Source organism: Neophocaena asiaeorientalis, unplaced genomic scaffold (assembly GCF_003031525.2).
Source record: "Neophocaena asiaeorientalis asiaeorientalis breed wild unplaced genomic scaffold, Neophocaena_asiaeorientalis_V1.1 scaffold32, whole genome shotgun sequence".
Taxonomy (NCBI): Eukaryota; Metazoa; Chordata; class Mammalia; order Artiodactyla; family Phocoenidae; genus Neophocaena; species Neophocaena asiaeorientalis.
The window spans coordinates 7,201,063-7,222,422 of NW_020185327.1; the positions used below are offsets into that span (position 1 = coordinate 7,201,063).

Genomic DNA, 21,360 nt, shown 5'->3' on the forward strand with positions numbered 1-21,360 from the left:
TCACACCATTGCAGCTCAGACCCCTCAGAGCCAACCTCGCCAGCCTTCAAGGAGCCTTTCCCTCTTCGACCATCTTGGCAGTCGTGTCTGAGCTGTGCTTTCTAGCAATCAGTGTCTTCACCGCTTCCTGTGTATAAATAGCATCTTTTTAACAAGACTAGAAACTGCCTTGCAGTAGATACCTTTTGGAACGCCTGTCTGCCCAGCTCACAGAGGCAATTATGATTGTTCTGGCTTCCCACAAAGACAGGGCTGTCCACAGCAGACAGAGAGGGAAGCTGGCACAGAGGAGAGCAGTGATGAGCCCCCTCCCAGACCCCACTGCTGCCTGATCCCCAGGCTCTCCCTGGGCCAGGCTGCATCTTGGCTTTCTTACCTCACGTTTCTTTTTTTTTTTACATCTTTATTGGAGTATAATTGCTTTACAATGGTGTGTTAGTTTCTGCTCCATAACAAAGCATATCAGCCATAAATATACACATGTTCCCATATCTCTTCCCTCTTGCGTCTCCCTCCCTCCCACCCTCCCTATCCCACCCCTCCAGGTAGTCACAAAGCACCGAGCTGATCTCCCTGTGCTATGCGGCTGCTTCCCACTAGCTATCTACCTTATGTTTGGTAGTGTATATATGTCCATGCCTCTCTCTTGCTTTGTCACAGCTTACCCTTCCCCCTCCCCATATCCTCTAGTCCATTCTCTAGTAGGTCTCTGTCTTTATTCCTGTCTCACCCCAAGGTTCTTCATGACATTTTTTTTTCTTAAATTCCATATATATGTGTTAGCATATGGTATTTGTCTTTCTCTTTCTGACTTACTGTATGACAGACTCTAGGTCTATCCACCTCATTACAAATAGCTCAATTTCGTTTCTTTTTATGGCTGAGTAATATTCCATTGTATATATGTGCTACATCTTCTTTATCCATTCATCCGATGATGGACACTTAGGTTGTTTCCACCTCTGGGCTATTGTAAATAGAGCTGCAATGAACATTGTGGTACATGACTCTTTTTGAATTATGGTGTTCTCAGGGTATATGCCCAGTAGTGGGATTGCTGGGTCATATGGTAGTTCTATTTGTAGTTTTTTAAGGAACCTCCATACTGTTCTCCATAGTGGCTGTACCAATTCACATTCCCACCAGCAGTGCAAGTGTTCCCTTTTCTCCACACCCTCTCCAGCATTTATTGTTTCTAGATTTTTTGATAATGGCCATTATGACCAGTGTGAGATGATACCTCATTGTAGTTTTGATTTGCATTTCTCTAATGATTAATGATGTTGAGCATCCTTTCATGTGTTTGTTGGCGGTCTGTATATCTTCTTTGGAGAAATGTCTATTTAGGTCTTCTGCCCATTTCTGGATTGGGTTGTTTGTTTTTTTGTTATTGAGCTGCATGAGCTGCTTATAAATTTTGGAGATGAATCCTTTGTCAGTTGCTTCATTTGCAAATATTTTCTCCCATTCTGAGGGCTGTCTTTTTGTCTTGCTTATGGTTTCCTTTGCTGCGCAAAAGCTTTGAAGTTTCATTAGGCCCCATTTGTTTATTTTTGGTTTTATTTCCATTTCTCTAGGAGGTGGGTCAAAAAATGTCTCTTCTTTTGCTTAAGCTTGTATCTCTCAATTTACATCACTTGCCTCCAGTCTACAGGTCCCACCTTTTCTTTCTTCAGTGTATCTTACACAACTCAGGTTCTCAGTTAAGATGACTGGGTTCAGAGAGTTGTCTAGATTATTTCCTGAAACTTTCTGAAGTGTTTCCACATCTGCCTTCATCTGCCTCCTCCCCTCAAAATGAATTATTTGCTGGCACTACTGTTGGCTGATTTTAGTGAGTATAATTCAGAAGGCTCCTATATAACTTCTAACTTTGAGGCAGGAGATAGATGGGCTCCAGGCTAGACATTTACAACTGGCCTCCTGTTCACACTTCCTGGGGTGAGAAAAAGATGGGCTCACTACCAGCTCTCTGTTTACATTTCCTGAGGCAAGAGACAAACATGTGCTACATATTTATGACCAGACTCCTGTCTACATCTTGAGATCTGCACTTCAATATAAGAAGAAATAACAGGAATAGGGTAGATAACTGGACACTGGACACTTCTATGGCAGGGACAGAGAGAGGCTAAACCCTGTCAAAAGATCAAGAGGTCATACATTTCCCATCCTCGTGGCAAGGGACACACTACACATGCACAAAAGGCTTCCCAGGGTCAAAAAGGCAGGGGAAGCCAGACCATAGTAAGTCTTGCTGTCTTCCTCCCCCATGCCTTTGTGATGAAATCCATTTTGGCTGAGGGGTGCGTGTGCACCCAGGGGAGGGTCATGAGACAAATTTGTCGTGGGGTCAAAACAATATAATTGGCCAAGAAGAAGACAAAGACCCAGAAGACTGCCCCCTTATAAAGGATTTAAACTTCCCAAAGGTGGGCCTCTTGTGACTCTCTTGCTGAGTTCGCCCGTGCGTGTAGTCTGCTTTTCTAATAAACACTTTTACTTTCTTCTATACCTTCTGTCTCCTTGTCAGATTCTTCCTCTCAAGGTAGACAAAGGACTGGGGACTTAGCTTCTATCCTCTGGCCCCGTGGTCTAGTGGTTAAGATCCTGGTTTCCATTCAGGTAACCTGGGTTCGATCCCCAGTCAGGGAACTAAGTTCTTGCTTCCAGTCACTGCTTACTGTAAGCTACTGCTCACTGCTGCGTGCGTCCGAAATCAACCTGACTATCTAACCATCCCTGGCACTGAACTTGGAGCCCAGGGAAGGCTTGTGGCATCCCACGGTGCAGGGGCTAGTAGGAAACGGAAGCATGAGGTCCACATCTCCCAAGTGTGCCCCTCAGGTGTATATGTGCACACACACACATACACAAATTCTAGAGTCAAATGAACTTTGAAAGTGCTACAATGCAGAGAAGAAAATTATAGGCTCTGAGATGTTTAACCTGCCTTCTCCAAACTTATCTGATCATGGATCCCCTTTTCCACTAAACATCGCTGACGACTAGTGCTCTAGGCTAGCAGTCTCCAACCTTTTTGGCACCAGCAACCAGTTTCGTGGAAGACAATTTTTCCACGGATGGGAGGTGGGATGGTTCAGGCGGTAATGCGAGCAATGGGGAGCGGCTGTAAATACAGATGAAGCTTCGCTCGCTCACCCGCCACTCACCTCCTGCTGTGTGGCCCGGTTCCTAACAGGCCGCGGACCGGTACTGGTCCATGGCCTGGGGGCTGGGAAGCCCTGCTCTAGGTCACACTCTGGGATGTGTGTTTCTAGTTTCGCTTTCATAGTAATTGCCTTGGACAACCTCCCCATGCAGCAATTTCCTCACTGCTCAACAGAGACCAAATAAGCATCTCAGATCAGATACAGATGGAATGGAAGAAACATGGTAACCTGATAGACCAGAGGTCAATTCTAAGCTACCTAATCAATCAGCTGTGTGATGTGATCACCACTTAGTAAACTCTGTGAACTCCCATTTATCTTATTTATAAAATAGAACTGTTCTGAGAATTAAATAGAACAATTCTTAATTAATATGGCATTTCTTCTTCATCTGCATCCTCTCAGCAGTGTTCTTTCTACTACTGACAGCGGAGGGTGGGTAGAGAGATGCCTAGATGACAGGTCTGGAAGCCTAGATCACCTAAATTAGTGTTTTAAAATGTACCCAGAATTTGTTTTAATCAGGTACAGTAAGACATGCAGACACAGAAATGACTGTCATGAAGGAAGAAGTTTATACTCATGGTTCCCTAGAAATATGAAGCTTGGCATGTCATGCAGGGCCAATGTGGAAGTACCAGGCTTAGTCAGGAGGTGCAGGGAGTGGGGAAAGATGGGCCAGAGCCTTGACTGTGGTTTCAATGGGAAAGGCAAGGCAAGGCGGGGTAAGCAGGCAGGATTGGCCAGTCTGAATCACTGCTGGGGTTCCGGGGTGTAGAGGCTGGCTAAGTCTTCTGGCCCCTGACCCTGGAGACATTAGGACAGGGCATAGTGGCACTGAGGGTGACAGCCTGATAAAGGAGGTGGAGGTGTAATTAGGTAATACAGGTAATTAGGTAATACAGAAAATTAGGTAATACAGAAAATGAAAACATGATTGACACAGTTAGTGCTTTGTACCCTCGGAAAAATGGGACCTGATCCCGTTTCCTGATTCCCAAGTTGTCAACATGTCCAGAACTTAACTCAGCATCTTCCTACAACCTATTGGTCCTGGACTACTTACCTCAGTGAGAGCATCTCCACCCACCCTGGGTACCCAAGTCAAATGCCTGGGAGTTACAGGTACCTCTTTTGCTCTCTATGAGCAGTTGCCCCAATGCTGGAAACTGATGACAAGTAGCCTTCAGTGATAGCGCCCTGAGAGACTGTTGCAACTTCAGAGAGCCATCATCCCCAAGGCCCTGCCCCTTCCCGGAGTGGTCCCCAATCAATTGATGTGGAAGGATAAAGGCCTAGCCATCTCAGCCCAAGTTGACACAACTGTGAAGGGCCATTCTAGCTCCTGAATGACTGGGAAGTTGGCCATGGCTGTTACTGGATCTGCATCATATAGCTGGATCTCTCCCTTTGCCCACGACTGCCTCGTTCCTCTCCCTTCCTGGATGTGGATCCCCAAAGACACTCTTTGATAAACATCCTGTGCTCTAAATTCTGTCTAAGGCTGTTTCCCAGGAAATCCAACCTGTGACACCAATCTACTACCGAGTTTGGGCAACACCTCCTATGCAACACCTTTTGAAGTTTACTTTCAAGTCTTGCCCCACTATTGGTGTTTTAGTTCATGGCCACCATCATATCTTGCTTAGATAACCACAAGAGTCCAGCTCCTGGCCAAAAACCTACGGTGATCTTTCAGGTCTGACCAAAGGCAATTACAAAGACTTTCACCAGGGAAAGTTGCCCTCTCCAGAGCAGACGTGGTACACAGACAGCACACTGCGGTCTCTGAGGGGGATGGTGGCTACAGTCAGGACTCCGGCCCCCTGGCTGGCCATGCTCCTACACATAGCTGCATCCCTGGCCCAGGTGCCTCTATTCGGAGACCTCTTTATCTGGAGCTTTCAGCCAAGACCTTACTCAGGTGCTTCTGTTGAGATGCCTTATGGAGGTGGGGGGAAACCTTGAAGACACTTTTCTCCACTCCCATCCAGTACTCCTTAACCTTTCCCTGCTACCTACCCCTGGTGCCCCATCCATAAAACGGCAGGAGCCTTTTGTTCTGGGCTCTCTCCGCAGTGAGACATTCTCCCCATCTGCGCAAATATGCGGGAAAAGGAACATTGTGGGATCCAGAGCTTTCTCCTCTTTTTTTTTTTTAGGCCAAAATGCACTTTATTGACATTTGTGTACATTATGAAATGATCACCATGATAAATCTAGTAACCATCTGTCCCCATACAAAGTTATTACAATATTATTGATCATATTCCTTATGCTATATATTGCATCCCCATGACTTTTAAAATTTTATAACTAGAGATTTGTACCTCTTAATCCCCTTTAGCTATATCCACCCCTCCTTCTCCTCTGGCAACCAACTGTTTGAGTCTGTTTTCATTTTGTTTTGTTTGTTTGTTTTTTAGATTCCACATAAAAGATCCTATGGCATTTGTCTTTCTCTGTCTGACTTACTTCATTTAGCATAGTACCCTCTTGATCCATTCATGCTATGACAAATGGAAATACTTCATCTTTTTATGGCTGAGTAATGTTCCATTGTGTATATAGATACCATATCGTTTTTATCCATTCATCTCTGGACAGACACTTGGGTTGCTTCCCAGAAGTGAAATTGCACAATTTACATTCCCATCAATGGGGGTCCATTTTTCTCTACATTTTCACCAACACTTGTTACTCGTTGCCTTTTAGATAATCGCCATTCTGACACATGTGGTTACACTACTGCAGTGAGCGATTAAAGGCTTGGCTGTGAGACGCTCTCATTTTGGTGTCGAATCAATTTTGCCAACACCTGGCAGCACAGCACTCTCCAGCTCAGCTCTATTCTTGATGGACTCTACTTGTTCTCTGAACAAAGATGACCTTTCAAAGTGAAATTTGCACCCAACATTTACCAAGATAGACCATATTTTGAGCCATAAAATGAAGCTTGAAATTTTTTAAAGGAACTAAATCATACCAAATATGCTCTCTGACCAAACTGAATTAAACTGGAAATCAATAAAAGATATTTGGGAAAATCCCCCCAAATTTGTCTTCCTAAACTTACATGGGCTTACTGATTGTATAAGGTAGCATTACTTATACTAGATGTTTAAGATTATAAAAAAATGTACATTTGTATTTAACCAAACTGAATCAATATCCCTACAAACTTTCAATAGGAAGTATGTCAGCTTGAAGATAATTTCTAAGAGCTTAAAGTAACTTAACTGATAGATATTCAATAGGTATCTAGATCATTTCAATAAAATACAATACTGTATCATTGATTACTAAATATAACAAGTTTATGTACTCTTGCTTTTTATTTTATATGCTACAGACAGACTGTATATAGTTGGTTCTGTTAATCATTATGTTTATTTTTTCACTTCAAGAAACTGTGCTATAAGGAATGTATACAGATACAGAAAGTTGTAAGGGAATTCTACGTCATGGTCAAAGCTAAGAGTTGATGGGTTTTTAAATAAGATTTTCAAAAGGAACTTTAGTATCAAATACTATACCGATAAAAAAAGAATTTGATTTTCTGTCTGTTAAAATGACAAAATTTTCTTCGATTACTGGTCTGCTCTTTTTTTGTTTTTTTGGCCTGCAGGATCTTGGTTTTCTGACCAGGGATCGAAGCCGGGGCCCCCGCAGTGGAAGCACGGACTCCTAACCACTGGACTGCCAGGGAATTTCCTATAGGTCTGCTCTTTTTTTTTTTTTTTTAAATTTAGTTTTGGCTGCGTTGGGTCTTCGTTGCTGTGTGTGGACTTTCTCTAATTGCGGCGAGTGGGGGCTACTCTTCTTTGTTGTGCGCGGGCCTCTCATTGTGGTGGCTTCTCCCATTGTGGAGCACGGGCTGTAGGTGCCACAGTAGTTGTGGCGCATGGGCTCAGCAGTTGTGGTTTGAGAGCTCTAGAGTGCAGGCTCAGTAGTTGTGGTGCATGGGCTTCATTACTTCGCAGCATGTGGGATCTTCCTGGACCAGGGCTCGAACCTGTGTCCCCTGCATTGGCAGGAGGATTCTTAACCACTGAGCCACCAGGGAAGCCCTGGTTTGCTCTTAATAAGAGGTTGTAAAAGGTTATTCATTGCTTTCTGTGTAATCTGCTTACATAGTAAAGATTCTGTGTATTATCAAAATCATTCCTTGTGCTTTGCTGACTTTGTTATGCCCTCGATTATTTAATAAAATGAAAGTTTCTTAGTTAGGAAAGAGCTAAGGTTCTTTACAATCATGTTTACTTTAGAAATATTTTATTAAATAGTTAGCCAAGTACTGTTCTCAGTAACCCACAATCCTATCTTAATCAGTGTTCAAATCTTCTGACAATTTTTGATATTTTGCCTTTCCAAAATTAAATCCTAAATGATGATTTTTTGTACCTATAACTGTCTTTGTGATTTCCCAGAGGGCCCCTGGCAAATCATAAAGCATTTGTTCTCTCACTTTGTTAAGAAAGACAAGTGCTAGATATATTTAGGTATATTTGATACTGATGAGTCAAATGGGAAGAGTTGTCAAGTCAGAAGAGTTGCATAGCTTTCCCTAGGTTAAATTTGAACGGGTAGGGACTTCCCTGGTGGCGCAGCTCCCAATGCAGGGGGCCTGGATTCGATCCCTGGTCAGGGAACTAGATCCCACATACATGCCACAACTAAGAGTTTGCATGCCACAACTAAGGAGCCAGCTAGCCACAACTAAGACCTGGTGCAACCAAATAAATAAATATTTAAAAATCTTTGAATGGGTAAAATACTAATAATATAAATATTTCAGACACTGTATACTGTATGGAAAGTCCCATGGAAAGTCCCTAGAGAATTGCCAATGTCCTTGCTGTCCATGATGTGTTTCTATTCATTGGAATCCTGGTGCCACTTTTCCTGATATCATACAACAACAGTATAGTGTTATCAGTCATAATTTCATTTATAGTTGAACAACACGGATTTGAAATGTGCAGGTCCACTTATACATGGATTCTTTTCAGTAGTAGATACTACAGGACTACATGGTCCTACCTACTACATGGTCCATGGGTGGTTGAATCTGCAGATGCAGAGGAACCACGGATACAGAGGGCTGACTATAAGCTGTATGTGGATTCACCCTGACATTGTTCAAAGGTCAACTGTATTTTTAAAATGTTAACTTGGTTGCAGCTGTACTTCTTTAAATCTAGCATCTTGTAAGGGATTCATATCACTTACTTATGGGATTTTATTAATCTACAGATGTTTATTAATATACAGGTCTGCTCCAGACTTATTGACTCTCTCTATATATTTGATATATTCTAACTGTGTACTTGGCATATTCATAATATAACTTTGTCAGAATTATTATATGTTATATCTGAAGATTTTTTCCTCTGTAAAGATGCATCCTCCATACAGATTCCCCTGAAAATGTTCATCCATTTTAACAAGTTAGATGTAACGTTAACGGCCTTCTTTGAGAACAGGGTTAATCATTATGTTTGTAATTATGATGTCTAAATTTTTTTTTTTTTTTTTTGCGGTACGCAGGCCTCTCACTGCTGTGGCCTCTCCCGTTGCGGAGCACAGGCTCCGGACGCGCAGGCTCAGCGGCCATGGTTCACGGGCGCAGCCGCTCCGCGGCATGTGGGATCCTCCCGGACCGGGGCACGAACCCGTGTCCCCTGCATCGGCAGGCGGACTCTCAACCACTGAGCCACCAGGGAAGCCCTGTCTAAATTTTTTTTGATTGACTTCATTATCTTGTTTTGTATACTGCAGAAACAACCAAATTTCCTCATCCATTACATTATCCTTATTATGAATTCTCATCAGATCTTTCATTTTAATGTTCTATTTCTTGGATATACAAGAACCCCCTTTTGTTCTTACATTATCTTTAACTCATAAATTGCCATTTAGTAGACTACACTTTGTAAAGTTAAATGAAACATCTGTAAATAATATCTTTTTCTCCCTATCAGACCGCTCCAGAATTTAAAAAACTCTTACTAAGTATTCTTATTTTCAAAGCAATATAATTATTTGCATAGGTGCAGTGAGAATCTGTCCTCCCTGTTAAGAAGAGGAATAGTTGGAACATTGGCTACGCAACCAAACCCTTGCCTGGAATGTCATATTTGGGAATGATACTAGTTTAGTCAAATATAACCAGACAGGGCTTCCCTGGTGGCACAGTGGTTGAGAGTCCGCCTGCCGATGCAGGGAACACGGGTTCGTGCCCCAGTCCGGGAAGATCCCACATGCCACGGAGCGGCTGGGCCCGTAAGCCATGGCCGCTGAGCCTGCGCGTCCGGAGCCTGTGCTCCGCAACAGGAGAGGCCACAACAGTGAGAGGCCCGCATACCGCAAAAAATAAAATAAAATAAAAATAACCAGACACTTGTAAGGAGCTCAGGTTGACTTCCTGGAGCCAATGTTCACAAAGCCCTCTTGGAAAAAGTGGCCTGATGTCAGGCTAATTGGGTTCCCAGCCTTACAGGTCAGTAAGGAAAGTCACCTTCTGGCAGGCTCAGGAGCTTTAGGATGTTTTGGAAATATTTAGAAGGCAGGAATTCACCCAAATCTACAGGTGCTGCAGGTGAGATCTAGTGGGGAATTCTTGGCTTGGCTTCCTAGCCACAGATGTACAACATTCATAAACTGGAAGACTCCATATTGTCAAGATTTCGATTCTCCCCAAATTGATCTATAGAGTCAACACAATCCACATGAAAACTGCAGGAGGATATTTTGTAGATATTGACAATCTGATTCTAAAATGTACAAGGAAAGGCAAAAAAAAATAGAATAACTAAAGCAATATTGAAAAAGAAGAACAGAATTAGATGATTCACATACCTGATTTTAAGGCATACTATAAAGCTACAATAATCAAGACCATGTGGTATGCGTAAAAGGACAGACCCTTAGATCAGTGGAAAAGAACAGGGAGTCCAGAAACAAACATAGATAGCTGGTTTTGGCAAAGGTACAAAGGCAATTCAGTGGAGAAAGAAGTCTTTTAACTAAATGGTGCTACAACATTTGAAAATGCAAATGCAAAAAAAGAACTTTCACCCTCATCTCAAACCTTATAAAAATTAACTCAAAATGGATCAAAGATCTAAGTATAAAATGTAAAACTATAAAACCTTCCTAAAGAAAACACAGGAGAAACTCTTTGTGTCCTCAGGTTCGGTAAAGATTTTTTGACTATAACACTAAAAGTATGATCCATAAAAGAAAAACTATAAATTAGCTTCCATTGAAATTACAAATTTTAGCTTTGCAAAAGACACTATTAGAGAATTAAAATACCAGCCAGAGACTGGAAACAATGTTTGCAAATCATATATCTGACAAAGTACTTCTACTCAGAATACAGTATAAAGCACTCTCAAAACCCAATAATAAGAAAATAACCCAATAAAAACTGGGCAAAAGATTCAGGCACTTCACCAAAGAAGATATAAATATGGCAAATAAGTATATGAAAGATGTTCAACATCAACAGTCATTAGGCAACTACAAATTAAAACCAAATGAGATATTATACACCTAATAGAATGGCTTAAAAAATTGGCAATACTAAGCACAGACGAGGATACAGAGCAATGGCAACCAGCATACTTTGATGGTGAGAATGCAGCTACTTTGGAAAAAAGTTTGGTAGTTTCTTATAAAGGTAAACGTTCATTTACCAAATGACCCAACAATTCACTCCTAGGTACTTACCCAAGAGAAACAAAACTCATGTCCGTACAAAGACTCATACACTAATTGTTCACAGAAGTTTTATTTGTAATAGACAAAAACTGGAAACAACTCAAATGTCAGTTAGCGAACTGATAAGCAAACTGTGGAACATCTATCCCGTGGAACACTACTCAGCAACTAAAAGGAGAAAACCAACTATTGATATATGCAAAAACATAATGAACCTCCAATGCATTTACGTAAGGTGAAAGAAGCCAGGCTAAAAAGACAACATGATATAATTCCATTTATATGACATTCTGGAATAGGCAAATCCATTTGGATGGAGAATAGACTAGTCAGGGACTGGAGGTGGGGGAAAGGGTTGACTACAAAGGGGCAGCTTTAATTTTTTGGAGTGATGAAACTTCTATATTTTGATTATGGTGGTGGTTACACAGCTGTTTAAATCTGTCAAAACTCTTAGAACTATCCACCAAAGAGAGTAATTTTTACTGTGTATAACTTTAAGAAAAATAAAGAAAGAAGGAAAAAAAGTATCTAAGCAATTTGGCCACATCAACCTTCTGCCTGAAACCTTTCCATGGCTCCAAAAATTGTTAGTCCACATTTTCCAGCATGCAGCCACAGTCTGGTCTTCCCGTCTGCAGACTCATCTCTTGCTATGCTTCTCATGCCATAGTATATGCAATTCCTGCATATTTAAAGCACCCGGCATGGTACCTAGCACGGATGCTCGGTCAGCACAGGTTACCTTTCTTCATAGTTTTCAGCATTTGTTTATGTTAGCCCTCTCTCCCCAAAGCTCTTTCTACACCTCATCACAAAAAACTCGTAGGCATTAAGGCTCAGGCTCCTCCTGATGTGTTTCTCTGAACCACTTCCTCCTGTCCCTGCCCCCCATGGCAGGCTGGGCCTGGCACCCCTCTTCTGAGCTTCCTTATCTGTGCAGTAAAGACAAAGATGTTCAAGCCTTGCATATTTGGAAGAAAGGACTGGCTCCTGGGAGACAGACTTTAAGTCCTTAAAATATCCTGCCCACTAACAGTGTCTTTGCATACCTGGGGCCTTGGGACATGACAGATAGTTTATGCCAAGAATATGATTTATGCTGGGCCCCTTGAGCTACACTATATTAGTGGCCTCTGTAGAGACTGGAGACTAAGTAACTAAGGTCAGTTGTGGATGCCGCATGCCTAAGTAACTGACCGCCAATAAAAACCCTCGACCTCAAGGCTTGGGTGAACTTCCCTGGTTGGCAATACCTCCTACACGTTCTCGCCATGTTGCTGGGATTCCATGAAAGGGGACACCTGGAAGCTTGTGCCTGCTTTCCCCTGGACTCTGTCCTATGCACCTTTTGCCTAGATTTTAATTTGAATCCTTTCACTGCGATATATTGGAACTACAAGTGTCACCACTTTTCTGAGCTCTGTGAATCCTTCTAGAGAATTATCTACTGAGAGTGGTTCTGGAACGTCATCCCATTGAGTTTACTTCTATCACAGCACTTATCATAATGAATTGATGCTGCCTGTCTCTCTCTGTGCTGTGATTCCTTTAAGGGCAATAACCTTGTACAATTTGTTTGCCATCTCTAGTGCCTAGAGCTGTGCCTGGAACCCGATGTGTTAAATAAATGTCTGATTGCAAGAGAGGCACAGCCTTCTCATGAGGCTGATTCCCTTCTGAGCCAGAAAAATGCCTCCAGGGCTTGCAGAGGAATGTGGATGTAGCATGGTTTCTCTCCCAAGAAATCATATGACACTGACCAGGTAGTGAGAACTGTCAGGTAGTGAGAACTGTCAGCACGGGTAGTGAGAACCGTCAACCCCAGAAGCGTGAATTGAGAATTAAGCCTGTGAGACAACACATCCAGAATAGGAATTTAAAAAGCCTTAGCCAAGTAACAGTGGCGTGATAGCATAGCTGAGGGCTACGGAGGCTACAGGTGCTGAGGGGGAGAAGAGAACACTGGGCAGAAGAAAGGGCTATGGAAATTCCACTCTGTCAACTACATTTTATTTTCAGAATCTGCCTTTAAGGAAAGCCTTCTCCAAACCAGGGTAAGTGACATTTCAGTGGAAAATGCCAAGACTGGATATTTAAAATTCAAAAGGTCTTTGGGGGACTTCCCTGGTGGCGCAGTGGTTAAGGATCTGCCTGCCAATGCAGGGGACACGGGTTCGATCCCTGGTCTGGGAAGATCCCACATGCTGTGGAGCAACTAAGCCCGTACGCCACAACTACTGAAGCCCGCGCGCCTAGAGCCCGTGCTCCGCGACAAGAGACGCCACCGCAATGAGAAGCCCGTGTACCGCAACGAAGAGCAGCCGTCGCTCGCCGCAACTAGAGAAAGCCTGCGTGCAGCAACGAAGACCCAAAGCAACCAAAAATAAATAAAACAAACAAACAAACAAACAAAAAGTCTTTGGAAACAAGGAAGGTCTACTTACAGTTCTCTGCTGGATTTCCTGACTAATGTTCTGCCCGGCAGGTTAGCTGTAATTCCAGCCTCAAGTACTAACCTTTCTGGCTCTTGCTGACAGCTTTGAAAATGTTTAGCAACACACTTCATCACAAAAGTCACAACAACGATAAGTTTTGCTAAGGACCTTTTACTGGTAATTCTGAATCTTCCTTCAGAGGCACGCACACACAGCTCAATTCAACACACGTATGTTTTGTCTTAGAGCCACAGACCAGTCAAATGGAAATACAATATGAAATAAATGCCAACTCACTAGTGGGAACCCACCTTAATTCAACAGCCCTGACTAGGATCGTGGAATTCTAGAGTTGATTAGAAAAGAGGTCAGACCTTAGATTTCCATGTCCTCATTTTGAAAATGGGGTACCTGGGGCCCAGAATAAAAGCCCTGTCTGTTGAATAAAGACAACAGTGACCATGCAAGTAGCTAAGACATTACTTCAATGTGTGAATCCCCCCAGTATGCTGCCTTTCCCTGCTGGGCCTGGCCCAGCTTCCAGTCTAAACGCAGCAAAGAGCCCCCCGTTTAAGTCACACCAATTCAGGCCTGAAGCTCTAGTCAGACATGACCCAGCTGGGCAACCTTGGATAAGTTACTGCATCTCTCTGAGCCTGTTTTCATACCTGGATTGTAGTATAGCAGTAGATTTTTATGTGGTTAATGAAGTAACATGGAGCCTCACACCTGGCATATATAGAAGATGCTCGACAAATGTACCTTCCCTTTCTTCTTCCTATCAAGTCCTCCTCTATGGCAGCCTTTCCAACAAGACTTCCTCAACTGAACCACAAATCCAAAGAAAATTATTTGAACGCTTACTTTCTCAGTTCCTCCCAAGGATGGCAAATAGCTAGTACCATTCCAGAAGAAGAGAAGAGGATTCACTCATTACATATAATGAGGGCCTCAGGACATCAGGACTTAATTCTCTCCAGGAATTCAGTTGAGAGATGGCTCCATGCACTCACACAGCTGTACAGGGTTCATGTACCCCTTCATACCTCAAGGGTACAGGGTTCATGTACCCTTTCATACCTCAAGGGTACAGGGTTCATGTACCCTTTCATACCTCAAGGGTACAGGGTTCATGTACCCTTTCATACCTCAAGGGTACAGGGTTCATGTACCCTTTCATACCTTCATACCCTCATACCACACTACCCATGGAGAGCCTCCCAGAAAAAGGCAGAAAGTCGAGGTCTGAGGGTTCTCATGTCAACTCTTCCAACATCATATTGCTTTAAACCCTGCCCTGTCACTGCAAGGGCAGCTCTGAGCCCCTCAAGGAGAAGCCTTCTGGGCCTTAGCTTTCACCTTGCCTGCCCTCACCCCCACCCCACACACATACACACCCGCCCCACACGTTCATGCACATACAGCTGCTATCTCTCAAACTCATCCACGCTGCCTCAGTCCCCCCAGTCTGCTCTGGAGAGTCCCTGGATCGCAGGGGTGTCTAATAAACCCAGGCCTCCATATCCATCTGGCTTACCCCTGCCCCGGGGCAGAAGGAAGAAATGGCAAGGGAGTCCAGGGAGGCACCAGGGCCACCTCCCGCAGCCTCTTTGAACCGGTTTGCCAGTGCTGACGTGGAGCAGGTATGCCCTCCAACTCTAGAAGTGGAAGGCAAGTCATTTAGGCAAAGAGAAGGAAGGTTCCTTTGCCAGTTTGCTTGAAGTCCCCCATCGCTATTATCTAGTTTGTTTTTCTCGAATTAGGGGCTATTTAAGCACCCCAGAGAGGAGGGAAAGGCAAGTTTCAAGGGAACTGGGATGGGAGGGAATCAGAGTGGCAGAATTCTGAAAAACTTTTAGTTGGAGGATACACCAACAGCTGGGTTACTCAACTCTTCTGAGTTTCATGTGTTTGTTTTGAGACAGGACAAATGAGGGTCACGGAGTGCTCAATGCAGGGGTCTGGGCATCCTTCACTTTCCTTTTCCAAACGCATGGACTTTAGAGCAGAGTCCAAACCCTTTATCTGCCATTCCTGGTACTCTTACACCCACAGAGCCGACCTCTGGTCCTCCTCAGCCTGGCCTGTGCTCCATCCTGGAGAGGTGCGGGCGCGGACAGGACAACTACAGCGGACGGAATGCGACAAGACAACCCTGCTGCCTGCATGGCCCTCCTGCTCCTCTCTGGCTTTGCTGCTCTGACCCGGGCATGTGCAGACCCTCATCTCCACTGCCTACCTGGGGCTCTACGGCTTTCACAGGCAGCATCCCCACCCCCAACCAGAAGCATAATGGGTGAACTACCTCCCTGATTCCCAGGCAGCACCTGTCTTCCTTTACAGCTCTCATTACAGGGGCTCAAAAATAACTTGAAGGTTTCCAAGAAGTAAAATATAAAGATTGCAGTTTAGCAACTAATCAAGGGTCACCACTCTGGGCTTCCTTGCTAATTAATATTTAGGGTCAAAGTCTTCCTATCAACTTGCACCCAGAATTCGGTCCCTGGGGCAGAAAGGGAGCACTAAGGGGGGGGCACACAGTGCCAGGGGACATCAGAGCAATCCCATCTCACGGAAACCGCACTGTTTCAGAGGGTCCCTCTGAAGGGACCACTAGAGCCCCTCCTCTTTCAGGGAGCCTCAGTCCTAGAGTCAGGACCAAACACACTGAATCAGGTCCACCCTTGGCTAGTGAGCCCTCTCCTTTCTCCTCTGATTTACAGAACTCAAGGAGCTGCAGTTCGGAAAGCCAGACCTGTGCCATCGGTCAAGAACAGTCTGCGGAAGGGAAACGGCGCATCAAGGGACCACATTCTGTTCTCCGTAAACACTCAATTTCCCAGTTGAGGACGCGCCCGTCTACAAGGGGGGAGGGGGCCGACTAGGGCTCGGCTGTAACAGGTAGAAGTGGGTGAAAACGGGACGGGGGTGGTGGGAAATCGGAAGAAAACCCGGAAAGAGAGAAGGAATCGGAAGAGCAAAGCAATAGGAAGCCAGGAACCAAAAGATGGAAACAAGCAACAGAAAAAGTGCAGGAGGAAAGGACAGGAGGAGAGACCGTCTCGAGAGGGATGGAGAGAAGGCGCTCGAGACGGACAGACGCAGGGAGCGGCGGCGCGCGGGGCGACGGCGGCGCCCTTACCGGCGGTGGCCGAGCGCAGGCTCTCCAGGCTCCAGGAGCGGGACAGGGCGCCGCGCATGCCCCCGCTGCCGCCGCGGCCGCCGCACACCACGCCACTGCTGTCCGAGTCGGAGCCCGGGGACAGCCCGGCGCTACTGCCGCCGCCGCTGCTGCTGCTGGTGCCGAGGTCCCCGCTCGTCTGCCCGCTCGACTCGCTAAAAAAAGGGAGGCCCTGGGCAGCTATCGGTGCCCGCAGGGCCGCGCCCTGCTGCCGGCCTTGGCGCGCGTATGTTAGGACGGGCGCATCCTCGGAGGGAGGCGGCCGGCACCCCGCAGGCACGACAGTGAGTAGAACCGGCGAGCGCTCACTTTTTCCTTCTAGGACCCAGCTCAGACTGCGCGTCCTTGCCCGTCTGGGGCAGGAGTGTAGGCGGGAGGTCACGCTCAGCCCTGCGAGCCGTGTCGGGGAGCGCGCTTGGTCGGGACGCGCCCCTCCTCCCCGGGCCTGCCTCGGGGGCTGTGCGCTGGGAACACTCGGCGCCCGCGACCCTCGGGACAGCCGGCCAGCAGGAGTATGCCGGCGGTGCTCTGCATACTTCTGATTAAGAAGCCATCAAAAGTAGAGGCACGGTCCACGCCAAATGATTTTAGGAAGTGTCTGGGAAAATCCAGTGACAGGCACGATCGAAAATGGGAGCCTTGACGTAGCTCCAAGGATTCTAGGGTTTTTCACATTTTGTTGTCGATGCGGGGGAGGGGGGCAGGGATTAGGGAAGAGAGTTGCCTTTTCCTCCGACGCTCCCAGACACCCGTGAGCATTCTGTAGGTTCTTGGAGTGTGCCTAGAGGGAGGGTGAGGTACCGCCACTGCTCCAAACAAGCGCGATAATCAGTGAGCAGTGTGAGAGGAAGTCCCAGTAAGGACTGACGAGGGCTAAGCAGGGCTGCTGATCGCCCCCACCCCCAGCATCACCACTCCTCCGAGCCCTAGGCAGCTCGTTGTATTAACGATGGTAAGGATGAAATGAGAGGTCCTTGCCACGCCCCAGCACACCAGCTGGTGTAGGATGGATGCTGGAACAGTGGTCATTCTCTCCTCTTCCCTCCATTTGGGGTCCAGTTCCTGTAGCCCGTCTCCTTCCCTAAGCCACGTGTGTTCCTAGCTCTGCATCATAAGGGACCCTGCCTCAGTATCATCTCCTCTCCTTGCAGGCCCTGTGCTATCTCCTCATAACAACTCAGGGGGCTGGGACAATGGCATGCCAGCGTTTATGTACAAAGTACAAAGCTCTGTACAAGCATAAGGCAATACTAGTGTGTTGGAGGTTCAGTTGATGGGCATTGCACGGTGACTCAGCCAAATCTGCACCTTGAAGGCCCCCCCTCAGCTTACTCCTCTGGGGATCCTTCCTGACCATTCCATACCTGGTATGCACACTTCCCACCCATGCCTCCATTCTTCGCTGTCCTTGGGAGGGAAGAACAGCTGTCCTCCGACACCCCCTCGCTCCTGAGTGCAGGCTTTCAGCAAGGAGAGTCACCGTCTGTGTTCTCGTCCGGTTGTCCTGTTGAAGCCTGTGAACCTAGCCCTTGGGAGTAGGAAGAATTGCTGTTGGGGGATGAGTCACAGATCAGGAGACATCCTCCCAATCCATCAGCAAGTCTGTGGGTTCTCCCTCCAAAATAAGTGTCCACGGTGTCCATTTCTTTCACTTTACTGCACCACTACCATACTGTGTTTGGAAGACAGCTTCAGTCTCTTGACTTGTTCCACAGAGCAGCCAGAGAGGGAGCTCTAAATTAAAATATAAATCATACCATGTCCTGCTACTGATTCAAACCCTTCAGAAGCTTCTCTCGCAGTTAGCAAGACCTGCAAGACCCTGTCTGTTGGCCGCCCTGTTCTCCACCTCCTGTCAGCGCTCCCTTTCCCTTGGTCTTTCCACTCCAGCCACGGTGGCTGTCTTGCTGTCTCTCCTTCCTGTCTCAGGGCCTTTGCACTTACTGTTCTTTTTACCTGGAATGTTCTCTTTGTTTTTCAAGGCATTGGCTCCCCAAACTTCAGATCTCAGTAAATGTTGCCTCCTCAGTGAGACTTCAGTTATTCCTTTCCAGCACTTACTGCCATCTGTCAGTGGCTTGGTTATCTGTTGGCTGCCTCCCATAGACCATGCACTGTGTGGGCAGCAGCTCTGTACCACCACTGTACCCGCAGTGTGTGCAGAGCATCTGCTGCAGGCTAGGTGCCCGGGGAGGGCCTGTGGAAGAGTGAGTAGGGACCTGAAACTGAGCAGGAGGCCAGCTAGGCAGAAGGGAGCACCCCTGCTCTCTGGAGTCAGGACTTTGAGAAGGTGGTGTATGATCCCAAGTGGTGAGTGCCTCTAGGTAGCAGCAGCCTGGGCAGATCTAGCCTGTGTCAGCCAGCCATGTGCCATGCTTCTTCTGAGTGCATTTCTCTTTTAAGTTTTCTGTAGAGTCTTATTTGAACCAGCTATCCTGGTTTCAGCTGTACTGCAGGGAAGAGTAGAGTGTCTTCACTGAGTTCTGGTATGCAAAAGGGATCCATATTTCTTAAGACCACAGTGGTGATGGCAGCTGAAAGTAACACTACCCGAAGTTCAGGGAGTGTCAGGGGACACAATTTGGTGCAGTGAGATTTAGCCGCCAACCCCCCCAGCCCCCACACCATGGGAAGTATTCCATTGTGTATGTGGACCACTACTCAGCAATGAAAGAGAATGAAATAATGCCATTTGCAGCAACATGGATGGATCTAGAGATTATCACACTAAATGAAGTAAGTCAGAAAGTAAAAGGCACATACTGTGTATCACTTATATGTGGAATCTAAAATATGACACAAATGAACTTATTTATAAAACAGAAACAGATAGAAAACAAACTTACAGTTACCAAAGGGTAAAGGGGGTGGGGGAGGGATAAATTAGGAGTTTGGGATTAGGAGATACAAACTACTATATATAAAACAGATAAACAACAAGGTTCTACTGTATAGCACAGGGTATTCAATATCCTGTAATAAACCATAATGGAAAAATAAAAAATAAAAAAATATATAATTGTATATCCATGGAATATTAAATATAGGTTGCAAAGGAAGGAGTGAGAAGGTAGTAAGGAATATGATTAGTTCCATCCCATAGAAATTCTGTGAGAGTCAACTATAAACTATTAGAAGGACTGCATCTATAAAAGTCATACAAAAATAATCAAGTGTAGGATAGAAAATACAACAGATTATTTTATATCAATTATATAATTTAACTCTTGCATCTTTGATTTGTCTTTCACTTCTTTTTTTCAATTTAAGAAAGTATACTATATGATTTCCATGTGACTATTATTCTAACACTTTATATACTTCCTTTTTTTGTGTGTGTGGTATGCCGGGCCTCTCACTATTGTGGCCTCTCACTGTTGTGGCCTCTCCCGTTGCGGACCACAGGCTCCGGACGTGCAGGCTCAGCGGCCATGGCTCACGGGCCCAGCCCCTCCGTGGCATGTGGGATCTTCCCGGACTGGGGCACGAACCCATGTCCCCTGCGTCAGCAGGCAGACTGTCAACCACTGTGCCACCAGGGAAGCCCTATATACTTCCCTTTTAGCCATGGAGTCTAGTTGTCAATATCTCTCACATTAATATCTGTTTAAAAAATCATAAAATATAATCCTAATGGCCTATAAAAAAAAGTAAGGGTTCCCATATCAAACAAACAGAACAGGATAACCTATTTTAATTGGTTTGCAGAAGCCTCCAAAAGCCTTCAAAATTACGAAGTAGCTTCATTAAAATATTTATTGAAAAATGCTAATTAAAAATTAAAGACACAAGAGGTACCTAAAAACAAAACAAGATAAAAACAGTAAGACTGATATCATTTCTTTCTGTCTGTCTTTTTTTTTTTTTTCTTTTGGACCGCATTGCAAAGCTTGTGGGATCTTAGTTCCCTGACCAGGGAGCGAACCCAGGCCCTCAGCAGTGAGAGAACAGAGTCCTAACCACTGGACCCCAGGGAATTTCCAAGACTGATGTAATTTCTATTGCTCCCCTCTATCCTCTTTTATTTGAGTGCTCATCCTGGTAATCCCTGTCTGTAGTGACCAGTTGAGAGAGGAAAGTAAAATTTCATGTCCCCCTCCTGTCCAAATCCAGACACACTGGTTATTGATTCTTTCTCTCCCAGGGACAACTGTTGGTCATTATCTACGTCTTCCTTTTGGCTATCTTTGGGAGTGGCTCTAAGATCTTGTGAGGATAATATCTTCTGCACCCTCTTTAAGAACACCTCCTAAATCCAATTCAGTACGGCCAGAAATGTTTACTCTTTGTTCCAGCTGAAGCCTGACAAGATATTTGAAAGGATTTAATAACTCTATGATCAGAAATTTGGCCAGATTGGAAGCCGACGTTCCCAGCCTGTTAGTACCTTTCTTAAAGCCTTCTCCCCTAAGCTAATTGTACCGAGAGAGGAAGAAAAATATTCCAACAGAGGTGGATGGGTCTGACAGTCCTTTGATATCATTTAGGCAGCAATACAATTCTATGAGAAATTAAAAACAGCTGTCCTTGTTTTACAAGTCTAGTCTTTCCAGGATCAGAGGTGTGCTTCCAGAAACCACCAATCCTTGTTAACCAATCCTCAGACCTCCCTTATTCATCTCAAAAAGCTTTTCAATATTGGCCTTAGGAAACCAAAGTCCTTGGAGGAAACTGCATTCTTTTCCTGTGCCTTTGAGATGTAAATATTAACTCTTATCTAGGCCATTTCTTTAAAGCACAATCTTCAGAGAGGTAATTCTAATCAGGAGAACGAAAGGGGGAAAGGTCATTCGAATTTAGACAAATGAAAAATCATGTGTCTTCTCCATAAATATTAGCA

At 45.1% G+C, this 21,360-nt stretch overlaps 1 protein-coding gene across 2 annotated transcripts in view; it reads right to left on the reverse strand.

The window, feature by feature from the left end:
• Positions 1-21,360, reverse strand: part of ARHGEF4 (Rho guanine nucleotide exchange factor 4) — a 110,886-nt gene that overhangs the window by 61,125 nt on the left and 28,401 nt on the right. The window contains exon 1 of one of the 2 annotated variants that reach the window (XM_024734495.1): positions 16,482-16,671. The exons of the other annotated variant lie outside the window; for it this stretch is intronic. Coding sequence (XP_024590263.1) covers positions 16,482-16,539 — 58 coding nt within the window. The 5' untranslated portion in view covers positions 16,540-16,671. Of the gene's footprint in view, positions 1-16,481; positions 16,672-21,360 lie in introns of those variants that run through there. 2 annotated transcript variants of the gene reach the window in all.